Source organism: Phyllobates terribilis, unplaced genomic scaffold (assembly GCF_046119375.1).
Source record: "Phyllobates terribilis strain yellow unplaced genomic scaffold, ASM4611937v1 Scaffold_3__8_contigs__length_932513732, whole genome shotgun sequence".
NCBI classification, from domain to species: Eukaryota; Metazoa; Chordata; class Amphibia; order Anura; family Dendrobatidae; genus Phyllobates; species Phyllobates terribilis.
In genome coordinates, this window is record NW_027362763.1 from 890,466,548 (window position 1) to 890,485,151 (window position 18,604).

The window sequence follows — 18,604 nt, forward strand, 5'->3', positions numbered from 1 at the left end:
GTGGCCTTCACCCAGGACATGCAGTCCTGCTTCTAGCAGTCACACGTATCTTCTGGGAATGCTGCCCGCACGTCTAACACCAATTGTAGGGGTTGTGCTCACTCAGGTGCGATGAGAGTCAAAAAGGAGGCGTGTTCCTTTGCATGTCCATAGCGGTTTACTAGCTTCATAAACCGTCAAAAGAAAAATGCAAACAAACAGCCTTTAGTCCAGGCAAAAGCAAAAGAAAGACAGTCCTTTTAGCAAAGTCTCTGGTAAACCGGACCTATGGTCAGCCAGGCTGGTAAGCGTCCAGCACACACTCACACATGAAGAATAACATAAGGAGACACTGGCTAGTAAGGTAAGTATGTTATTTTTTAAAATACCCACAGGTGATTTAATCATTATTGGAGTAGTGTTGATGGGGTGTTAGGAAAGTTGTTTTACGCATATCCAGTAAGTGTACAAGTATATGTTTTGTTGGCCAAAATAATTGGCATAATAATAATAAATGGTACTGCCCAGGGTGCCCCTTCGTGGAGAAAATCTCATTACACGTCTTTTGGGATGGCTGCACAAGACCTGTTGGACGCCCTTGAATAAGAACTCAAAGACTCTGCCCAGGAAGAGCCTATCATACCACTTTATACTTTACAGACTTTTCCTAGGTTCACCTTGTTGGAGACATTCATGGAGCCCTGGTGCCTTATATACTTTTTAAAGGTTGCCACAAACGGGCTCATTTTGTGGAGGGGAAGCATGTCTGTCCAGGACTGCCGCAGGCTTATCACAGCCTGTCATCTTACACAGTTCAGGTGATGACTAGTGTTGAGCGATACCTTCCGATATCAGGAAATATCGTATCGGATTGGATCGGGCCGATACCCAAAAAGTATCGGATATCGCCGATTCCGATACCGGAAACCAATGCAAGTCAATGGGACACAAATATCGGAATGAAAATAAACCCTTTCTTTCCTTGTAGGTTAATTCTACATGAAGTAAAACAACTAAGAATAATGTAGAATGACATGAAAAGCCGGCAATTCATCAGCGGCATACACCGGTACCCGACAATTTACAACAGAAAGAATAGAGCTTCACACATAGATTAGATAGATAGAAACATGTCAGTCACATATATATGAAGTACAGTGACAGTGTTGCTTACTGTACTTGTCATTTAGTGTAAAGGATTTATTAAAAAAAATATTAGTGTTTTCGTGCACCGTCTCTTTAAAAAAGCCGGCCGGCAATTCAGCATCTGTACCCGACAATTTATAACAGACAGAATAGAGCTTCACACATAGATTAGATAGATAGAAACATGTCAGTCACATATATATGAAGTACAGTGACAGTGCTGCTTACTGTACTTGTCATTTAGTGTAAAGGATTTATTTAAAAAAATAATAGTGTTTTCATGCACCGTCTCTTTAAGAAAGCCGGCCGGAAATTCAGCAGCGGTACCCGACAATTTATAACAGACAGAATAGAGTTTCACACATAGATTAGATAGATAGAAACATGTCAGTCACATATATATGAAGTACAGTGACAGTGTTGCTTACTGTACTTGTCATTTAGTGTTAAAATAAAGGATTTATTTAAAAAAAAATTGGCGTGGGGTTCCCCTTAATTTTAGGCTCTAGCGGAGGTTAAGCAGACAGCTGGGGCAAATGTTTGAAGCCTGGGAAGGGGGTAATACCCACGGAGCTTCCCAGGCTACTAATATCAGCCCCCAGCTGAACACCTAGCCTTTACTAGCTATTAAAATGGGGGAACCCCCCCAAAAAAATGACGTGGGGTCCCCCCTAATTTAATAGCTAGCAAAGGCTAGGCAGACAGCTGGGGGCTGATATTAATAGCCCAGGAAGGGAGCCATGAATATTGGCCCCCTCCCAGGCTAGAAACACCAGCCGTCAGCCGCCCCAGAAATGGCGCATCCATAGGATGCGCCAATTCTGGCACTTAGCCTCGCTCTTCCACGCTGCCCTGGTGCGGTGGCAGGGGGTAATAGGGTTGGGGTTGATGTCAGCTTATAATGCCAGCTGACATCAAGCCCAGGTTAGTAATGGAGAGGCGTCTATAAGACACCCCCATAGTCAAAGTTAAAAGAAAACACAAACACCCAGAATAAAGTCCTTTAATTGAAATAAAGACACAATTCTTTATTGTTCTAAATTAAACCATACTTACCATCACGCCCATTCCAGCTGAAGCCAACGATCTCCTGCAATAAAAGTAAAATAATAAAGCAACCTCATCCTTACCTTTCCATGGTTCCCACGACAGCTTCAGCTCTGCTACATCGAGATGACAGGCTGGACCGCAGCAGAACGCTGCCATCCAGCCTGTCATCCCGCAGACACTGAGAAGCGCAGGCATGCTTGCGCTCCTCAGTGTCTCTCTGTGACGTCATCCAGATGAGCCGAGTTCATGTCCAATGAACTCAGCTCACCTCATGCACGTCACTGACAGCGTGGGAAAATTCTCCTGCACTCAGCGCTTCAGCGTGAGAATTCTCCCACGCTGTCAGTGACATACATGAGGTGAGGTCATGTCCAATGAACTCAGCTCACCTCATGCACGTCACTGACAGCGTGGGAAAATTCTCACGCTGAAGTGCTGAGTGCAGGAGAATTTTCCCACGCTGTCAGTGACGTACATGAGGTGAGCTGAGTTCATTGGACATGACCTCGGCTCATCTGGATGCCGTCACAGCGAGACACTGAGGAGCGCAAGCATGCCTGCGCTTCTCAGTGTCTGCGGGATGACAGGCTGGATGGCAGCGTTCTGCTGCGGTCCAGCCTGTCATCTCGATGTAGCAGAGCTGAAGCTGTCCTGGGAACCATGGAAAGGTAAGGATGAGGTTGCTTTATTATTTTACTTTTATTGCAGGAGATCGTTGGCTTCAGCTGGAATGGGCGTGACTGTAAGTATGGTTTAATTTAGAACAATAAAGAATTGTGTCTTTATTTCAATTAAAGGACTTTTTTCTGGGTGTTTGTGTTTTTTTAAATACTTTACTAGAAATTCATGGTGGTCATGTCTAATATTGGCGTGACCCCATGAATTTCGGGCTTAGGGCCAGCTGATAATGCCAAGCTGGCCTTAACCCCTTTATTACCCAGTGAGCCACCGCACCAGGGCCCTGGATGAGTTGGGTACAGCGCCAGAAGATGGCGCTTCTATGAACGCGCCATTTTCCGGGGCGGCTGCGGACTGCAATTTGCAGCAGGTGGGGCCCAGAAAGCTTGGGCCTCCCTGCGCTGCGGATTCCAGCCCCCAGCTGCCTTGTTGTACCTGGCTGGACACAAAAATAGGGCGAAGCCCCACGTATTTTTTTTTTAAATTATTTCATGAAATTCATGGAATAATTAAGAAAAAAAGGGCTTCCCTATATTGTTGTGTCCGGCTAGGTACAAATAGGCAGCTGGTGGTTGGGGGCAGCCCGTTCCTGCCTGCTGTACCTGACTGGACACAAATATAGGGCGAAGCCCCACATAATTTTTTTTTAATTATTTCATGAATTTCCTGAAATAATTAAAAAAAAATTGACGTGGGGCTTTGCACTATATTTGGGTCCAGCCAGGTACAGCAGGCAGGAACGGGCTGCCCCCAACCACCAGCTGCCTATTTGTACCTGGTTGGACACAACAATATAGGGAAGCCCTTTTTTTCTTAATTATTCCATGAATTTCATGAAATAATTAAAAAAAAAAAAACGTGGAGCTTCTCCCTATTTTTGTGTGAAGCCAGGTACAACTAGGCAGCTGGGGGATGGAATCTGCAGCGCAGGGAGGCCCAAGCTTTCTGCCCCCCGCTGAAAATTGCAGTCCGCAGCCGCCCCGGAAAATGGCGCGTTCATAGAAGCTGGATGCTGTACCTGGCTGGCATACAAAAATATGGCGAAGCCCACGTCAAAAGTTTTGGGAAAAATTAATTAAAAAATAAATAATAATTTAGGGACTGCATCTTTATTAACTCCTCAAATGTCATTTAGTGTTAAAATAATGGATTTATTTAAAAAAAAAATAGCGTGGGATCCCCCATAATTTTAGTCTCTAGCGGAGGTTAAGCAGACGGCTCGGGCAGATGTTTGAAGCCTGGGAAGGGGGTAAAACCCACGGAGCTTCCCAGGCTACTAATATCAGCCCCCAGCTGAATACCTAGCCTTTACTAGCTATTAAAATGGGGGACCCCCCCAAAAAAAATGACGTGGGGTCCCCCCTATTTTAATAGCTAGCAAAGGCTAGGCAGACAGCTGGGGGCTGATATTAATAGCCCAGGAAGGGTGCCATGAATATTGGCCCCCTCCCAGGCTAGAAACACCAGTCGTCAGCCGCCCCAGAAATGGCGCATCCATAGGATGCGCCAACTCTGGCACTTAGCCTCGCTCTTCCACGCTGCCCTGGTGCGGTGGCAGGGGGTAATAGTGGTGGGGTTCATGTCAGCGCCAGCTGCCATGAAGCCCAGGTTAGTAATGATGGGCGTCTATAAGACACCCCCATTACTAACCTACAAAGTGTTAAAAAGAAAAAACACACTACACCCAGAAAAAAATAATTTATTTGAAATAAAACACACAATTTTATTTAATTCTTAGTTTACTAAAAATAATAGTTACCTGTCCACGTTCCTGCGCTGATCTCCCATGCACAGCTGTCACATCTGGAGATGGTGACAGCTGTGCATGGCTGCTGTAAGCTCACGCTGCCGGGAACACGTCCGCTCCCGGCAGCGGGAGCCACTGACTGAGGTCACCGGAGTGCATTCAGGCAGCGCAGCTCCGGAGACCTCCTTTGCGGCACTGCTGTACCGTGGGAATTTCTCACGATACAGCAGGGCCGTAAAGGAGCTAACCGGAGCATCGCTGCCTGAACTCCGGTGAACCCTTACGGCCCCGTCATTCTAGCGGCGGCAGCGGTTCAGAGCGGTCACATTCTATGTGGCTGCTCTGAACTGGAGATCTTCGTGGGACACTCGTGGACTGCTACGGAGGGGTAAGGATAAGGTTGTGGTTTATTATTTTATATTTTATTACAGGAGATCGATGGCTTCGGGGAATTAGGTGTCTTGGTGAGTATAGGTGTAGTTTTTTATTTTTTACTTTATTTTAGGTGGCGATCGGCGGGGACAGGTAATGTATGAACTAATTTCTTTTAGGTAACCACTGGCCACCAATGACATGTATTTAACATTTATTGGGGACACAGTAGGGCAATTTAAATAGCAGGATCAGTCTGATGGGAACTACTGCTCCCATCGAGCTGATCCTGCTGGCAGGAGTGGACGGGGGACAGACATAGGCCGATGGGAGTAGTAGTGTCACATCGGCCTATGTCTGCCTGCACGCACACACACCGCACACACCCGCACACATCGCACAGACAACGCGCACACCCGCACAAACATCGCACACACACCCCGCACACACACTAATCATGACGGGCTGATGGTCTGGGAGGTGAGGCTGACCTGTGCGGCCGTGGAAAAGTTCATGTGAGTTCATGCAGTCAAGCATGAACTCACATGAACCCTCTGAGGGCAACGCGGCGACTTCAAATGAACAGCTGATCGGCATCAGCTGATACCTCAGCTGTTCATTTGAAATAACCGGCGGGAAAGCGCAGCACAGAACGGGAAAGCCGGCGGTGAAGTCTTTTCACTGCCGGCTTCCCCGCCCGGGTCCTTCACTCCCCGCTCCTTGGAGCTGCGCTCCCCGCCCGGTCCTAACTTACGATCGGGATGGGAGGTGGCGAGGGGAGCGGAGGATCGGGGTGGGAGGCTGCGGGGAAGCAGTATGGGGCTGTGTGATTGTTTAAAAGCCGGCGGCTTTATACCGCCCGCCGGCTTTTAAACAATCAGGAGAATTCTCCCACGCTGGGATGGCATTCTGATGACAGGCTGGATCGCGCTGCCATCCAACTTGTCATCCTTCACAGACACTGCAGAGCGCAGGCATTATGGGAACTTCCGATTCCGGTATCCGATATTGTAAAAGTATCGGAATTAAGTATCGGAATTCCGATACCGCGAATATCGGCCGATACCCGATATTACAGTATCGGAATGCTCAACACTAGTGACGACGACAAAGAAGGAAACTAATCCTCTTCCTCTGTTTTGTTTTTGTGTTGTTGTCTTTCAATAAAGCTTTGGGCCTGTGATTCTACATCTTTATCACTTTTCTTCCATCCTCCTTCACACATCACTACTTGTTATGATTTGTGGATTGATTTGTTGTTGTAAATATGCTGGAGTGATAGTATCTTAGGGGATATGATGTATAGTGTAGGGCAGGGGTGGACAATTAATTTTCCTGAGGGGACACATGAGAGACCATGACTGTTGTGGAGGGCCGAACCAATAGGTTGCAATGAATTCTACTTAACATATTGATTATAGTTATTTAACTCCTTCATGACGTGGCCAATTTCCGTTATTACATTTTCATTTTTTCCTCCCAGAGCCATAACTTTATTTTTCTATCCACATAGATGTATGACAGCTTGTTTTTTTGTGAGACGAGTTGTACTTTTGAATGACACCATTCATTTTACCACAGTGTACTGGAAAACAGAAAAAATTGTGTTCTGACATTGTTTCCTTGGGCATGGTTTTGACGGTGTACATTTTGTGGTAAAATGACCACAGAATATGATTCTGCTCATCAGTTTGATTACGGCGATACCAAACATGTCCAGATTTTTATTATTTTAGCGATGAAAAAATATCAGAAGTTTGCAAAAAAAAAAATTGAGTGTGGTGTCGCCGTTTTCTGAGACCTGTAGTGTTTTCATTTTTTGGTCAATGGAGCTGTGTGATGGCTTATTTTTTGAGGAGCGAGACAACATTTTTATTGATATAATTTTGGGTATACAGTATGAACGCACCCACAGCCCCCTATATACAGTATGAGCCCACACAAAGTCCACTATATACAGTATGAGCCCACACACAGCCCCCTTATATACAGTATGAGCCCACACACAGGCCACATATATGCAATATGAGTCCACAGACAGCCCCCTTATATACAGTATAAAATCAGAACCCCCCTATATATAATATGAGCCCACACACATCCCCACCAATTTACAACATGAGCCCACACACATTCATGTATATAAAAAATACTCACTTAGCTCCCTTTACCCCGGCGCTCTACTCCAATCTTAGTGTGTGCACTAACATAGCACACAGCAGATGTGATGTAGTGAAGTAATTGTGTCTGCTGTCTCAGTCAAACACACTGAATGGTGGAAGAAGGAGCTGGCGGCTCCCTCCTCCCCTGTTATACTCACCACTGTGAGAAAACGGGGTGCCAGGTAAGGAAAGGCAGCCGTGGGCAACTGTTTTCCGCCCTTCGGCTGTGGGCCGGACATGAACAGCCAGAGGGCCGGATGTGGCGCCAAGCCACACTTTTCCCAGGTCAGTTGTAGGGTAACCTGTGCTGTATATTGTACTGTTCAGCTACACATGACGTTTGTCATTATTTATCGTGTGCTTCTTTTTCAGCCGACAGTGTATATTTGAGTTTGATGACTGATTCTAAATAAAGTTATTTTAAATAAAAAAAATAATAAATGGAATGATATCTAATAAATAACAGCATACACTTTTCTGATCTGATTTTCAGCTCAAACTATCCCATTTAACTTAATGGGTGTACAAAAAAATAGATGCGATTAGGACACCATCATCTGTTCTTAACAGATCCATTGTTAGAGCCAAAGATCCAGTTATTAAGATAGGAAACTATATTTTGCTTTGTATAATTCTTTAATTGTTGACATATAAAAATGGATGCCACATGGATGTCTGAAATAGACAATGGGATGGTATACTGTTGAAAATATGGTTGAAAAATTGTCTGGATGAAAAATTGATGATTTTACATATGGCTCTTTGACCCCGACCAAGGTAAAAGTCATAGGATTTTACCACATCTGAAATCTCCACCAGACAAACAGCAAATGTTTGAGCTATATCTTCGCCTACATATTTGATTCCGACTTTCTGGTTGAACTACTAGCCAAGCTCATGTACAATTTTTCTCACATTGCACAGTGCAGTGCAGTTTGGCATGTATATGTTAGGCTATTTTAATGGCTTTGTTTACACATAAACTTTGTAACTAGGTATGAAAGTTGAGATATTTCTCTTGTGCATTTTGTAGATGGTAACTCAGCTGGAAAACAAAGTATGCAAACTGAACGAGCAGCTACAGAACCAGTCAGATCTGCACCAAGAAGCTCTACTAAGAGCGAGGAAGGCTGAGCAGCAACTAGAAGACCTGTGGGCTCGGCTAAAATTAGCTGAAGGAGAACTAGTTTCTGGAGATGTTGTGAAGGACAATCTAAGTTATGAGAAACAAAAGGTAAGTTGGGACTAAAGTATACACAATATTGGAAAGGAAAAGTCTCTAAGTAAAGGGATCCTTCATGCGTGGATTGCAATTACTGTTTGACTGTATAATCAAGGAGGAGTTTACTTTTTTTCCAGTACCATTGTTTTTACATTTTTCTTTCTTTTCTTTAGTCCTTCAATTATATATTTTTTTGTATAATTATTTATTATCACTTTTCTAAGCCTTGCCTTTGCCGTCTTTGTTCCTCTTATACCTGTTGTAGAGTTTTCTCCCTGTAAAACATCATTGGTGGTTTATGATTGGCCAGTATAATGCCTTTCCTCCATGCAGAAAAGATGGAGACAAGTTTTTCTTTTTCAGGGTCATATTTCTTTTTTTTTGCCAACTAGACATTATCAGCAAGAATCCATGACCTCTTAGCTGACAGTCTGATCGATTGTATGTGTGGCTGAGGTTCAGTGACTGAGGGGATCTTTGTGTACTTGGCTTTTTTTTCTAGGCAGAAGGGTTAGAGGCTCTAAATGCTTGAGATACACTGAGACTTTACTTGTGGAACTGTTGCATGTCACACTTTACATCAGATGGTGGAGCGCCATCTCCTTGGGTGGAACCATTAAAGCACCATTCCAGCATTTTTTTTATTGCACCACCGGAGTGGTTAAATGTAATTCCCCTGCGCCGTGTCTCATACTCGCCTGCCGGCTTCATCCTTTTCCAGCGTCGGTCTCTGGCGAAAAGTGACCTCTGCCGGCTTATATAGTGTTTCATGGAGCGGCTTGGAGGTCACTTTTCAATACATTTCTATGAGAACCTCATTCTGGCTCTCATAAGGTTGCATTGAGCTCTTGTGATGTAACTTCTGACTTCCACCCAGTCTGAAGTTACAGACACAAGATGGCGCAGCAGGACCATAGCAGTTTCGATAAGAGGTGAAGCCGCCAGAAGGTGAGTATAAGAACGGGCAGGGGGCTTACATTTAAAGCGCCACTCTAGCACAGAACCCCCCCCCCCCCCCGCTGGAGTGGTCCTTTAATGGATTAATAAGTAACATTTTTCCCTCTAATATTTCATCTTGCGCTGACAAATTCTCTTATCATGTATATTTGAATCAGTGATGAATATAATATAGTGTCAATTTACTGGTTTTAGATATTCACAAAATAAGTTATCACTGGCACATTACTACATTTTTTACTTTTCTTCCACTGATACCTCCCTCAGTACATGAAGTTCTTGGAAGAGCTGTCTGAAAAGATGAAGCTGGAAAGAATAACTGCTGATATAGGCTTTGACATGCGTCTGGATGCCATCCTTGCCCGGGCAGATCAGTTGGTCAAATTAGAATCAGATGCTGTCATTGGAAATAGGACACTTGCTCAAAGTTTGCAAAGAAAGGTATAGAAAATGAGAATATGTCACTATATTTTTGATCTGTACTTCAGCATAGCTTGCTTTAGAGGAAAATATTATCTGACTGTCATGTAGATTAGGTTATTACATGATATACATACACTATGCTGTATAGTCATGTAGTTTGTTCCGCAGATACAGTACTGTGCAACATTTTTAGACAGGTGTAGAAAAAATGCTGCAAAGCAAGAATGCTTTAAAAAATAGAAATGTTTAAGATAGTTTTATCAATTAATAAAATGCAAAGTGAATGAACAAAAGAGAAATCTAAATCAAATCAATATTTGGTGTGACAACTCTTGGTCTTCAATACTGCATCAAAGCATCGGTTCTTCTAGGTACCCTTGCACACAGTTTTAGAAGGAACTCAGCAGGAAGATTGTTCCAAACTTCTTGAAGAATTAACCAGAGATCTTCTGTATAGGCTTTCAGATATCCTTCTGTCTCTTTTATGTAATCCCATACATACTCCATGATGTCTCTGAATTTCCACCTTTGATATCTTACCATAGATCCTTTAATCTTCAGGATAAATTGATTAGAGCCGATTTAGGTTCCTCAAAGAACGATATACAAATAGCGTTGGCCCCTCGCAAGATGGGCTATTACCCATGTCTCAATTGTGTCAATTGTCCTCCTATGATAAAAGGCAATAGCGTTACAAATATTCAGACTGGGAAGATTTTTAGGAGTGGAGGAAAATACAGCTTGTCATATCCCAAACGGCAGTGATTTCCCTAGTGAAGATAACCATATCATTTATATTGATCATAACATTTCTGATACAGGGTAATAGAGCTGTTGGGAACAATATTCTTATGTTTAGACCTCGGCTACCTTAATGGGAGGGTTTTCTTATTTATTTAAGTTATTTTATTTAAACTTTGATATTTAATATTATTCCCTAGATCTCTTACCTACCTGCAAGCATCTCGGGGAATTGGTTTATAAGCTATACCGAAGTTCTATGTATAATGAGAGTTTGAATTCTCTATGACACCATTAATTACTGGGAAGGTTTTTAGTACTAATCACTTTTTAACTTGTGATTTATCTTAAGTGGTTTAACTTTTACAATGTCGCTGTGATTTTTATTATATAGGGGAAACAGCTATTGAATATAACACTTGACTTAACAATCATAGACAAACCATTTGTGACAAGCGCTTGGATTTACCTATACCTAAGCTCTCTACAGAAGTATCATATACCATATTTCAGTTCCCAGAAGGGGTAGTGATAGAGTTGCTTTGTTGAAGAATTGTGAACTGAAAGCGCACCTGTCAGCAGGAGTGTGCTCAGTAAACTACATACACTGTCAGGTGGGCGACATTACACTGATTAAAATTATACCTTGGTTGATGAAATCCATGCTGTTTTTCTTGTGTAATCATTAGTATCAGTTGGGAGATAATGATATGCTCGTGCTTCAGGGGCGGCCTGTGGGGACGCTCTATCTGGTGCTCTGCTTACATATTCATCTGTATGCGCTTATGACAGCTCACTGTGCCTTCACTGACCTGCCTGCTATTTTACCTAGCCCCGCACTACTAGATGCATTATGTAAAATAGGAGGCAGGTCTGTGAAGGCACAATGAGCTGTCATAAGAGCATACAGATGAATGTATAAACAGAACACCAGATAGAGTTCTACAGGCCGCCCCGAAGCACGAGCATATCATTATCTCCAAACTGATAGTAAAGATTACAAAAGAACCACAGGACAGATTTAATCAACCAAGGTATCATTTTAATCAGTGTAATGTCGCCCACCTGACAGTGTATGTCCTGCTGACAGGGGCGCTTTAAATACATCCATAGAGTAGACATCCTCAATGCACTTCATAATTTTCAGATTTATGTTTATATATATATACTGTATATATATGCTTGCTACTGTGTTGGTATATCACATAAAATCCCGATAAAATACATTTAAGTTTGTGGGTGTAACGTGAAAAAATGTGGAAAAATTCACAGTGTATGAATACTTTTTCATGGCACTTTATATATACACAGTTGCTGTGTGCTGACTTTGAAGTATAATGATATTGCAAGTGTACCGAGACTTTGTTGATCAATGTGGTCCCATATACTCTCCACTGCCTCTTCTTCCTGTACCACTTCTTGAAGAAAGTGTCTTATAAAACCAGTAGGTTTCAGAGTTGATTTTGAGTCCATCTTCACCTCAAAAAGGTCTAACTAGCTAATTTTTAATAATATCAGCTAATAGAAGTTTCCCACCTCCACCTTGCTGGTGTTTGAGTCGAAGTCGAGGTCTGTGCCCATAACTGATTCAGTCATGGGCACATCCTACTGGTCCGTTAAGAGTCACTCTCATCTCATCAGTCCATAAAACCTTTGAAAAAGATCTCGTCAGATATTTCTTGGCCCGGCATTCCTTACCCTAGCCATGTCTCCATGTCTCTGAGCACTGAACACCTTGTACTTACTTCTGGGCTCTCCAGCGAGGTTGCAGTTCTGAAATATGACAGCACTGGAGGATAATGGTCTGCTGACCACTTCCAGTTTGATTCTTCTCAAATCTTTGGCAGTTAATGCTTCTTTGTTTTCAACATGTTTTGTGCAACCTTTTTGCTTATTTGCATCAAAAGTATTGATAGTTCTATGATCAAGACCTTAATATCTGAGCAATTTCAAGAGTGCTGCACCCCTCTTGAAGACTTGTAACAGTTTTTGACTTTTCAGAATCTTTGTTTTTTGGCTTATTTTGCCTGAGAAAAACAAAGCTGCCTAAGGGTATGTGCACACGATGCAGAAATGCTCAGGATTTTTTCCTGAGCGTTTCTGCATCTCTCTGGCAGGAAAAAACGCATGCGGATTGTACATGCGGTTTCCTGCCAGGGACATGCGGAAATGAAGCGGTCTTCACTTTCATTTCCGCATGCGGGTTGACAAGCGCTTCCCAAGCGATTTTAGCATCACTTGGAAAGTGCTTGTCAACTTCACACTATATAAATCCATGCAACCGGCATGGATTTATATAGTGTGTGATGTCAAAAAATAAATCTATACTTTACCCTCTGATGGCCCCCGGTGTCCTGCTTCGCTCGGTCCCGGCTGCCGGCAGTGAAGACTGTAGGACCTTCCGACGTCAGCGTCACGTGACCCGTCACATGACTCTGACGTCAGCGAAGGTCCTTCTTCATTCAAACGCGAAGTGCCCGGGAAGCCGGCAGGACGCAGCGCGGGCCGTCAGAAGGTGAGAATATATATATTTTTTATTTTATTCTTTTGGTACCTGGGTCTGGATGAGAGTCCTCTCATCCACACCCGGGTACCATCCGCACATTAGACCGCATGAAAAGCGCATCAACATATACAGTGATGCGGATTCCATGCGGTCTAATGCAAGTCAATGGCGGCAAAAGAGCAGCGTTTCCGCAAAATTAATTGACATGCTGCGGATTTTTGACCGCAGCGTTTACGCTGCGGAAAAATCCGCATCATGGGCACAGCACATGCGGATTTCCATTGGGGAACATTGCTGCCCTTCTACCAAGCGTTTTTCATGCGTTTCCGCGGCGTTTACGCAACTGCAAAAACGCCGCGGAAACGCATGAAAAACGCATCGTGTGAACTCAGCCTAATAATTCTGCACACCTTGGTAAATAATGTTGATACATTTAGGTCACACCCTCCCTCTTTACACAAATAGACATCACCTGGTGTGATTCATCCAATAAGCATTCAAGTTTATACAGCTTGGAGTTGTAAAATCTGTATAAAAATGATGATATGGTCAAAAATATTCACTTGCCTCATAATAGTGCACCCAATGTACAATGCATCTTTAGACAGTTTTGGTAATCATCAGAATAAATAACACTATGTTAAAATAATTTTGATATAGCTAAAAGCACAGAAGCAGCAATTTGACAGCAAGGAGCTGCATATGGAGCTTTTGCGGAAAAAGATTGCCCAGCTTGAAGAGGAAAAACAAGTGCGCACAGCTCTGGCAGTAGAGAGAGATGACGCTAACCTGACTGTGAGGAGGCTGCAGAAGAAGGTGGACAGACTGCAAAAGGAGCTAGGTTCAGCCCAAGAATCTGTAACAGGACTAAAGTCCAGACTTTCTGATACCAACGAATTAAAGGCAAGTTTAACATATCAAACATATTACAATAAATGGTCTTTATTTTTCTAATCTTATGTCTTCATTAGTGTTGAGCAAACGTGCTCGGTTAACGTGTTATCTGAGCATGCTTGTGTGTTTTCCGAGTATCTTCTGTGTGCTTATCAAATATGTTTGTCTCCCTGCGGCTGCATGTTTTCCAGCGGTAGACAGATGCAACATATGCGGGGATTGCCTGTTTGCTAGGCAATCCCTGCATGTGTTGTAGCTGTCTACCGCCAGAAAACATGCAGCCGCAGGGAGACAAACATATTAGCAGAGCATGCCGAAGATACTCGGGAAACACACGAGCATGCTCAGATAACACGTTATCCGAGCACGTTTGCTCATCACTAATATTTATACATACACAATTTTTCTACTTCCAACAAATTCTTTAATCTGAATCTTCACATGCTCCCTAATACATACACCCCCTCTTGACACTTGCCATTTTTACAAAATAATTCATATTATTCACTTTTCCTGTTTAGTTGCTAAACTAGAGATCACTTTTATAAAAACGTCCTCAGCTGTGGATCACCAATAGCATTTGTGAGCTTGAGAAGCACTGGTCTAGACAACCTTTCTAAACCAAATGCCCTGCTACCTATACAAAATACATCAATATCCAATTATCTATATCGTTTGTTGCCTAATACTGTAAATGTATAGCAAGAGCACAAAACATATATCCCCAAGAGACATGTCATGTGGCCACCTGGAGTGCACCCGAGGGAGCAAGAATAACATTTTATGTGGCCAAATTAATAGAATGAAATGCTTCTTTCTTCTTCGTTTTAGATTTGCTGTTAGTTGTAACTGACAATGCAGATCTCACACATACCAGCAGAGGTCAGGGCTACAAACTTATTTTTCTGTAGATGATTTGTAGTTTGGATTTTTGCATTTGATGTAAATCTTGGATTAATTTAAGATCTTAAAGTCTGAATTTTTTGCTTTTAATATAACAAGTAATAAAAAGAAAATAAATATATTTAAGTACTGTCGAAATAATTGCTCTTAAACATTCTAGATTCTAACCAAAGACAAATACAACCAATGTTGCTTGAAACTTCCTAAAAGCCCCTATACCCCTGTACATATAGGGGCCAATTCATAATTGTTTTTGTACCTTTTTCTGAAACAAAAAATCGTTCCACTAGTGACTTTCTTTTATTTGCGCTTCATTCATTATTTATTTTGCTCCTTTCTAAACGTAATTTTACTTGATTTCATTGATTTTTTTCTTCGGCATTATGCCCATGGTTTTGGCTAGTTGTTTTAGAGCCTAGTTTATCATTTGCGACTTTTCTAAATGTCATAACATTTTTGTTCAGTAGCACTCCAGTATCCATGTGGGGTACAAAATCTGTCTAATTTTTTTTGGCAAGTTGAAGATGATCTTGCAACTTTTTTTTTAAGATTGTGTGACGTTTTACTGTAAAAGAAGCCAAAAAATAATCATCCTTGAAAGTTGCGCCAATTCATAAAACATTGAGTTCCTAAGTTTGATAAATTTGCCACAAAATCTGCAAGTGCAAGCAAAAAGACAAAACAAAAAATGTAAAAAAAAATAGCACACATGATGAATCAGGGTCACAGAGTAAGGCTATGTGCCCACTATGCAGAAATGCTCCAGATTTTTTCCTGAGTGTTTCTGCATCTCCCTGGCAGAAAAAACGCAAGTGGATTGTACATGCGTTTTCCTGCCAGGGACATGCGGATGTGAAGCGTTCTTCACTGGCATTTCCGCATGCTGGTTGTCAAGCGGTTTCCAAGCGATTTTAGCATCACTTGGAAAGTGCTTGACAACTTGGTCACACTATATAAATCCATGCAAACGGCATGGATTTATATAGTGTGACCTTAAAGAATGGTAAAAAATAAAAAAATAGATCTATACTTACCTTCTGATGGCCCCCGGAGTCTTTATTCCATCCGTCCTGGCTTGCCGGCAGATCGTGGTACACTGAAGGACCTGCCGTCACATGACTAAATGACATCAGCGCAGGTTCTTCAGTTCACCGGGATCTGCCAGCAAGCGAAGACAAGCACACCGCGGGCCATCAGAAGGTAAATATAATATTTATTTTTTATTTTATTCTTTTTTTTACAGGTTCTATGGTACCCGGGTCCAGAGGAGAGTCTCCTCTTCTCCAGACCCGAGTACCATCTGCACATTGAAACGCGTGGAATCCGCATGTACAGATGCAGTGATGCGGAATCCAAGCGTTTCAATGCAAGTCAATGGCAGCGAAAACGCAGCGCTTCTTCAAAATAATTGGTAGTGCTGCGTTTTTTTCCACAATGATAACCCGCAGCGGAAATTTCCGCAGCATGAGCACAGGTCATTCGGATTATCATTGGGGAACATGGCAGACCTTCTACCAAGCGTTTTTTAAGCATTTCTGCAGCGGAATTGCCGCTGCAAAAACACTTAAAAAACGCATCATGGGCACACAGCCTAAAGTCTTAAAGTGGTTGTTCACCTCCCCATCATTTTTGCAATTGTGTGTCTTTAAAATTTTTCATTTAGAAGGAAAATACCAGAACCCATAAGTAAGCCTGAGATTGTAATATTAACAAACCTACACATGTGGTCAAAATTGTTGGTACCCCTCGTTTAATGAAAGAAAAATCCACAATGGTCACAGAAATAACTTGAATCTGACAAAAGTAATAATAAATTGAAAATCTATGAAAATGAACAAATGAAAGTCAGACATTGCTTTTTAACCCTGCTTCCACAGAATTTAAAAAAAAATTAAACTCATGAAATAGGCCTGGACAGAAATAATGGTACTCTTAATTTAATATTTTGTTGAACAACCTTTTGAGGCAATCACTGCAATGAAACGATTCCTGTAACTGTCAATGAGACTTCTGCACCTCTCGACAGGTATTTTGGCCCACTCCTCATGAGCAAACTGCTCCAGTTGTTTCGTGTTTGAAGGTTACCTTTTCCAGACGGCATGTTTCAGCTCTTTCCAAAGATGCTCAATAGGATTTAGGTCAGGGCTCATAGAAAGCCACTTCAGAATAGTCCAATGTTTTCCTCTTAGCCATTCTTGGGTGTTTTTAGCTGTGTGTTTTGGGTCATTTTCCTGTTGCAAGACACCTGACCTGCGACTGAGACCAAGCTTTCTGACACTGGGTAGCACATTTCTCTCTAGAATCCCTTGATAGTACTGAGATTTCATTGTACTCTGCACAGATTCAAGACACCCTGTGCCAGATGCGGAAAAGCAGCCCAAGAACATAAAAGAGCCTTCTCCATGTTTCACAGTAAGGACAGTGTTCTTTTTTTGATATGCTCCATTTTTCCATCTGCGAACATAGAGCTGATGTGCCTTGCCAAAAACTTTCAATTTTGTCTCATCTGTCCATAGGATATTCTCCCAGAAGCTTTGTGGCTTGTTAACATGTAGTTTGGCAAATTCCAGTCTGGCTTTTTTATGATTTTTTTCAACAATGGTGTTCTCCTTGGTAATCTCCCATGAAGTCCACTTTGGATCAAACAACGACGGATGGTGGTGCGATCTGACACTGATGTTCCTTGAGCTTGAAGTTCACCTTTAATCTCTTTAAAAGTTATCTTGGACTCTTTTGTTACCATTCGTATTATCTGTCTCTTAGATTTGTCATCAATTTTCCTCCTGCGGCCACGTCCAGGGAGGTTGGATACAGTCCCATAGATCTTAAATTTCTGAATAATATGTGCATTTCTGTCCAGGACTATTTCATGAGTTTAATTTTTTTAAAAAATTCTGTGGAAGCAGGGTTGAAAAGCAATGTCTGACTTTCATTTGTTAATTTTCAAAGATTTTTAATTTATTATTACTTTAGTCAGATTCAAGTTATTTCTGCAACCATTGTGGGTTTTTCTTTCATTAAACGAGGGGTACCAACAATTTTGACCACGTGTGTAGGAACAAGGAGCTTGAAATGCAGGAGAGAGGTTTCTGTTCACTGCTGATTGTTCAAACTTGTATATTGTAGCAAGGATCTGAAATTGAACATTATATTAGAAAATAAGGTCATTTAAAATTATACACTCCGATATATATCAGTTTTATTTTCTACTAACTTGGAGGAAAAGTGGATATGTATCCGCACTGTCAGTAGTCCAACAAACATGAGAGACCAAATATAGTATGGATGCGGTTTTTATTTGTCAACACGATTCAAACTGTTCATACAGCTTTATCAGAATAAAACATAATGATGAAGCACAACTTGAAAAATGCAGGAATAATAAATAGGCACACATTCAAAAAAAGCCACGCAAAAACAGTCCTCTATGGTCATATTACCAACATACCACGTCAGCTTGTGAAATAAATGTAAAAGGGTGATTAATCTCACAATTATATGAAGCAAAAAATACAATAAAAAGATGTTAGAAAAAAAGAAGGCAGGTTAGAAGGGGAAGAGGGGATAAGTATTAGTGTTCAATAAAAGGAAAAACGATAAAACAAAAAGGAATACTTTCAATTCAACTCTTTGTCTTTTAACAATTCCAGTTTCCGCTCCCGACTTTTTCATCATTTTTCCTTCCTGTTCTTTAGTTTCCTTTCTTTTTTTTTTTTCTTTGCTCATTTCCTACCATATTCTTTTTTCCCCTTTTCTTTCCCCTTGTTTCATTGTTCTTTCTAGTGGTTCATAACACTAGAGCTCTGCTTGTACAGTTATGGCCA

General features: G+C 41.8%; 1 protein-coding gene across 1 annotated transcript in view; it reads left to right on the forward strand.

Moving 5' to 3' along the window:
* Nucleotides 1–18,604, forward strand: part of CCDC170 (coiled-coil domain containing 170) — a 252,314-nt gene that overhangs the window by 191,671 nt on the left and 42,039 nt on the right. The window contains exons 9-11 of the mRNA XM_073672707.1: nt 8,168–8,368; nt 9,581–9,754; nt 13,644–13,886. Coding sequence (XP_073528808.1) covers nt 8,168–8,368; nt 9,581–9,754; nt 13,644–13,886 — 618 coding nt within the window. The remainder of the gene's footprint in view (nt 1–8,167; nt 8,369–9,580; nt 9,755–13,643; nt 13,887–18,604) is intronic.